Below are 6,000 nucleotides of genomic sequence, written 5' to 3' on the forward strand. Positions count from 1 at the left end.
TTAAATATATATATATATGTATTTAAGTATGTTGTGTGAATGTATGTGTGCCTCGGAGAGCCTGGAAGCAAAGAGAAGACAGTTCCTTTAAGTGACTAGGAATGTGTACCTTCTTAGGAAGGAAGCATTCATGTTTGCCACTATTTAATCATGACAGACAGATTCTAGACACTTCAGGGGAGATGCCTCAGCAACCTCACATTTTGTTCAATTCCAAGACCAAACATTGATAGTCAAGGTAGTTCCTGTCCCCAGGGAGCAGGGACCTGCTAGGATGAGGACTTTCATCAGTAAGGCAGCTGCAGTGCAGTAATGTTCATTCATGGATCTTCAAAAGATGACAGGGGTGGGGGTGAGGGCAGCAAGTGGTGTAGTGGGTAAGGCTCTGGATCCTACATGGCCAACTCCATGGTTCAAGCCCCAGACCCAGCAGCTTGATAAACACTCTTGAGTGAGTGTGCATGGGTGCCCAAAATCTTGAGAAGAGAATACAGGAGAGGGGACTGGCATGGCCATCCCCCTTTGGGGGTGATTTCTCACTTTCTCTTTGGCAAGTGTACATGCCTACAGAAAAAAAAAAAAAAAAAAAACACCACAAAAGATAGTGGGGGGATGGACAGAAGGGAGGAAGGAGAAGGGCAAGGGGAAAGTAGAGCTCTACAACTGCACCCTTTGGGGTCTCATTCCTGACTTGTGCTTATGGCTTTTGGTGGCTCTCCTCTCTGCCTAGGTATGGCTCTAGGTGCCCCAGAAGTATGCAACCAGGTCACCTCATCCCAGGCTGTCCGGGGCCTTCTCCCTTGTACTGCCCAGCAGCAGCAGCAGCAGCAGCAGCAGCAACTTCCTGCTCTCCCTCCCACACCTCAGCAACAGCCACCCTTAAATAATCACATGATCTCACAGGTGAGTCACCACTCAGTGTCAGAGTCCCCTCTGCTGTGATTCAAACAAGCTCTGGAAGTACAGTCTTGTCTCTTGTGCTGTGGGTGGCAGGAAGAATCAGTTTTTGGAGATATGCCACTCCGCTATTTCTCATTTTAGTTATGGGGTGAGAAGAATAAGGGCAAAAGGTCTGGCCAAAGTTCTCTTAGAATCAGCCTGAGACTGTTTTGCTTTGTTTTTTCCTCTTCTACGAATTGTCAGTGGGATGTTTTACCCCACACCACTTTTCTACTGTATCCCATCTCCCTTCACATCCTATGTAGTTATCAAGGTGATTTTGCTTACTATATCCATATGTGGAGCTTAAAAAGAGCACAGCTCTCCCATAATCTGACTGAATATGTTTCTGTGTCTGTTGACCCATAGACACCTACTTATGTGTTGGAATTTGAGGCGAGGGGAATAACATTCAAGACCTCTGCCATACATATACCCCAAGACAGACCCCAAATGTTTTGTTGCCTGCACCATGAAAGGGCTATGTCTTTGTCCTATTGCTGGTCTTAGTGTTTGAGTGAACTTTTGCTTCTGTGTAGACGCCATTTGCAAGTTACCAGACAAGAATCAGACCCTATTATAAACTGGAACGTCAGTGTCCTGGGTTTTAAAGTCACCTTAATACTCTGAGCAGAGCTATGCTGAGATCTTGACTTATTCCCTGTTCCACGAATAGAGCTCTTCATGAGCAGAACTCTGTGTTTTATCCTGAGGTATTCTAGTAGTCAGGAAGCCCATATGTCTGCGATCTTTTCTGCTGCTATTTAAGCTTTCATTTCATTTCCTAGGCTCCCTTATCCCCTTGGTCAGTCCAGCTTGGCCTCAGCAATATCTCTTCCCTAGGTACAAGAAGCAAGTTCCAGGCTCTCATACTCCAGGAACTGGTAACTAGTTACCAGAATGGCGCCTGTCCCATCACAAATACTGTGAAATGAAGCTAAAATGAAGAACAGTGAAGGTCTAGGAAATCTTGCTTTGGGTCTAAATGTAACTCACATGTAGACCATTCTAGTCCTTTACCTTTGTCGCTAAATCAGTTTCTCTGAGGTCCTGATTTTCTCGTTCTACCACCATCAACCCAATGAAGTCTTACTTATATTAGCTTATCTCTTCCCTACTGGAGCATGGCTTGCGGGGGTATTTTTTTCTCTGTGTATCTTAATTCAGATGCATAGATGGATAAGCTCTGTGCTTCTCCTCTGTCTTCTTCTGTTTCTGTATGTGTATGCTTAGCCTTTTTAAGGTCCTAATTTTTTTAGCTTCTTTTTTTCTAAAAGGTGTGTATTTCAGTACAGTCTTGCTTCCATTTCTCCCTCATAGTCTTCTATGTTCTTCCACCTGGTATCCATACCTAGAAACAGAAAGCAGTAGTGGGAGGGGAATAAAGAGATAAGAGAACAACCATTTGGGACTAAAATTTTAGACAGAATGCCCAAGCAACAGGCCCTAAACCCCCAGCTTCTGCCCAGGTCCTGTTCTTGCTACTGGCTCATGAGGATCGCTGGTACAGTAGTTAACCATGATTTATCTGCTGCAGGGAGTATGTGCGGTGCTAGGTTAAGCACTCTAGATTGAGAATAGGAGAGCACTGTTTGATGCAGAAATCTCTGTTCTCTCTCATTTTGAGCTTAATTTTGATCACAAACTCCAAACTGAAGAAACTTACCTGTATAGCTTTTAGTGTCCAGAAGCATTAATACTACTTAGCTAAAATTATGCCATCACTATCACCCCACTGCATATATGTCCTTCTCTCTTCTCTCCACCCCTTTCTCTCTATCCCCTGCCTCTTTCAATCTTTTCTTTTTTTCTGCCCTCGTTCTCCCCCACCATCCCACCCTCACCCCCACTCCCACCCCCCGCCAGCTCCCAGCACTGAGGACTCTGTAACTGAAATTGCTGAGCCTGAAAAAAATGGTTGTGTAGTTTCTCAAATGGTGTTTAATGGTACAGGTATGAAAGAAATGATCACGACTCAGATACGTACCACTGTGCTTACTGTAAAGCTTTTTCTTTAGAAGAAAAACTTTGAGAAAGGGTATTTGCCTTTAGCTCTGTAACAAAAAAACCTTTGCTCCAGACCAGATAGTACTGGCTAAACTATGCTGTTTCCCTACTTGGCAGGCCTCCTTGTCCCAGCAGGCCCCAGATCATGTGTCAGTGAAGCCTTTGAAATCGTGGGGTGAGGCTAAGGGTTAAAGGGCCAGCAGCTGACTCCCTACCTTGTTTACCTAAAATGGAGCAGACCTCTTGGAAAGAAGCCTTCTCAGCCTCCCTCCTGCAATTATTGGGAATCTAAGAGTCAATGATCTAGCCATGAATTCGCCAGTAGGTGGCAGCCACATCCCTTAGGGCCCATCATTTTCCCTATGGTTTCTCAGAGGTTCTCTGGTGTTGGAATTTGAGACTTTTAAAACGAGAACTGTAGCAGAGGGTAGCATTGGAATAACAAAAATAGCATTGAGCCCCCCATCTTTACCAGTGTTTTTCCCAAGTTAGGGACAGCCTCGTTTCTTCTCTCTTCACTATTTTTTTTTTCAAGTTGATTTATTTCTTCTGTGAATGACAGAGACAGTGCCTTCAACAGAATCTTGATACCATAGTCCTCCCCCCAGCGTCAGCCTTGGATTATGGACACACATGTGCCTGGTGTGCTCAGGGAGTTGTCTGGGTGGACCCCAGAACCGTACTATGTGGGGTGGCCTCGCAGAGCATCACATTGCTCTGCTGCACCACAGTCCTGCCACTCCTTTCACTCTTTATTTAAAACTCACAAGATTGAGGACAATAGGCAGAGTTATTTCACTATGTTCCTGCCCAGAATAGGAAAGCCTAAACAGAATTAGGGGCTTCTTCAAGAAAAGGGAGAAAGGACCAGACAGCGGTACAGTGGTAACAACCCTCTGTGAGACAAACCCACATGGGAAAGTTGCCGATTTGTGTTCAGAGATCTTCCCGAATACACCCAGCATGCTGTGATCCAGGGCTGACTAAGAATGATTGTGGCATCAAGATCTTGTAGAGAGTACTCTCTCTCTCTGTTCCTCTTGGCCATGGGGGAAATAACTGTATTTTAATAACTTTAACGTTTGAAAATGTATAAATATTGGGACCCGCAGGTGGCATGGTGGTTAGGGTGCTAGACTCCACATGGCCAACCATGGTTCAAGTCCCAGACCTGGCAACTTGAAATCCATTCCAGGCACATGTTCGTGCATGCCCAAAATCCTAGAAGAATAGAGGAAAAGGAATTACAGCATGACCATCTCCCTTCAGGAGTGATATCTCACTTTTCCTCTCACTATCTCTGTCTGGCAAGTACATGTACCCTATGGCAAAAACCTTAAAAAGGGGGGGGTTATAAATATTTTTTAAAAGGAGAGAGAAAGAGAGGCCAGCAGGTGGCATAGTGGTTGTGGTTAAGGCGCTGGACACTCCCACATGGCCGACCACAGTTTGAGTCCTGGTCCTGGTGGCTTGCTTCCTGACTTTCTCTGTGTGTGTGTCTGTCTGTCTGTCTGTCTCTAGTCAAATTAAAATAAATAAATGGATAACTAAATTAAATAAATAATTATTTTTAAAATAAAGGAAAAAGAAAGAAAAGGATTAAGATCATAGAAAATGTTGGGACTGGCAGGTGGCTTGGTGGATAAAGGTGCTGGATTCCCACATGGTCGACCATGGTTCAGGTTCTGGACCTGGCAGCTTTCTCACTTTCCCTTTCTCTGTCTCTGATCAAATGGAAAATAATGATAACAATAAATTAAATTAAATAAATAAGTAAATTTTAAAGATAATAGAAAATCTGTATAAAAGCCACCAGCTAGGTCATCCTGATAGCATTGTGATTAAGCTCTAGGAATAGGAAGCCAGATTCCACATGGCTGACCATGGTTTGAATACTAGCCCAGGTGTGTGTGTATGTGTGTGTGTGTGTGTGTGCCCAATATCCTAATGGGATGGAGAAATGGATAAAAGGGATATGGCACACATGTCATCTGGCAATTAAAAATAAATAAATAAAATGGCGCCAGCATAAGCAGCTATGCGTAGAAACTTGGCTAGTGATTGGAATGCCTTTGGCTCATGGAAAAACAGGTGTGCCAGGAGAGGCAGGAGGCTATTTCCAAGGCCATAGCAGCATTTCTCCTGGATTACTCAGTCGAGTCTCAACAACTGTTTCTTTTTTTCTTTTTTAAGAGAGATTTTTGCTATATGGCCCATGTGCTGCCTGGAGAGACAAAGAGACAGACAGCTAGAAATCACCCCCCAGGGGGTATAGTCACACTGCAATTCTTTCTCCATTCTTCTCTCAGGATCTTAGGCATGCACACACACACACCCAGCGTGAGTTTTAAGCCACCAGGTCCAGGACTCAGATTACGGTTGACTACATGAGAGTCCAGCAACATAACCATTACACCATCTGCTGGTCCCTCTTTTAAAATATATATATATATTTATTATTACTTTTTAATTACATAATAATGTAATGTTATCATGATTATAGAACATAAATATTATATATTGTATAATATTATGCTACCTGCTAGCCCCAGTAACTGTTTCTTAAACAAAATAACTTTTATTTGGTTCATATATCATGTCCTTTTCCAAAGCCTCCTTAGTATTCTCCCTTTTGGTAGGGAGGGGATCTTTTCTAATTCCTGGTCATACCTTCTAAACTGTTCATCAGTTCTGTGGAAGAGACTCCTGGGATCTATGTGACAGGAGAGGCTGTTGATAAACCATGGCCCACATATCTTTAATACTCTTAAGACAGAGGGAAGAGCTTACAGAAAATGTCCTAGATTCATCTGTTTGTCTTCCTCACTTCCTCCACACTGCTGAAGTGGAATACAAAGAACATGTCAGGGAGAACTGGGTTTCAATCCTCACTCTGCCTATTGGCCATGTGATCTTAGATGATTGACTTAATTTCCCTGAGCTTTTCTTTCCAAATTGCAAATAAAGTACAAGTTATCCTATCGCCTATAAGATTTTTGTGAGGCTGTAGTGAGGCAGTGTTTGTAATGAGACAGTGTACACAATGCTCTTTCC

At 43.4% G+C, this 6,000-nt stretch overlaps 1 protein-coding gene across 1 annotated transcript in view; it reads left to right on the forward strand.

The window, feature by feature from the left end:
* R3HDM2 (R3H domain containing 2) overlaps positions 1 to 6,000 on the forward strand; it is a 161,752-nt gene that overhangs the window by 128,136 nt on the left and 27,616 nt on the right. The window contains 1 exon segment of the mRNA XM_027769622.1: positions 731 to 903. Within this exon segment, the coding sequence (XP_027625423.1) occupies positions 731 to 903 (173 nt within the window).

Source organism: Tupaia chinensis, unplaced genomic scaffold, assembly GCF_000334495.1.
Source record: "Tupaia chinensis unplaced genomic scaffold, TupChi_1.0 Scaffold150006_1, whole genome shotgun sequence".
Taxonomy (NCBI): Eukaryota; Metazoa; Chordata; class Mammalia; order Scandentia; family Tupaiidae; genus Tupaia; species Tupaia belangeri.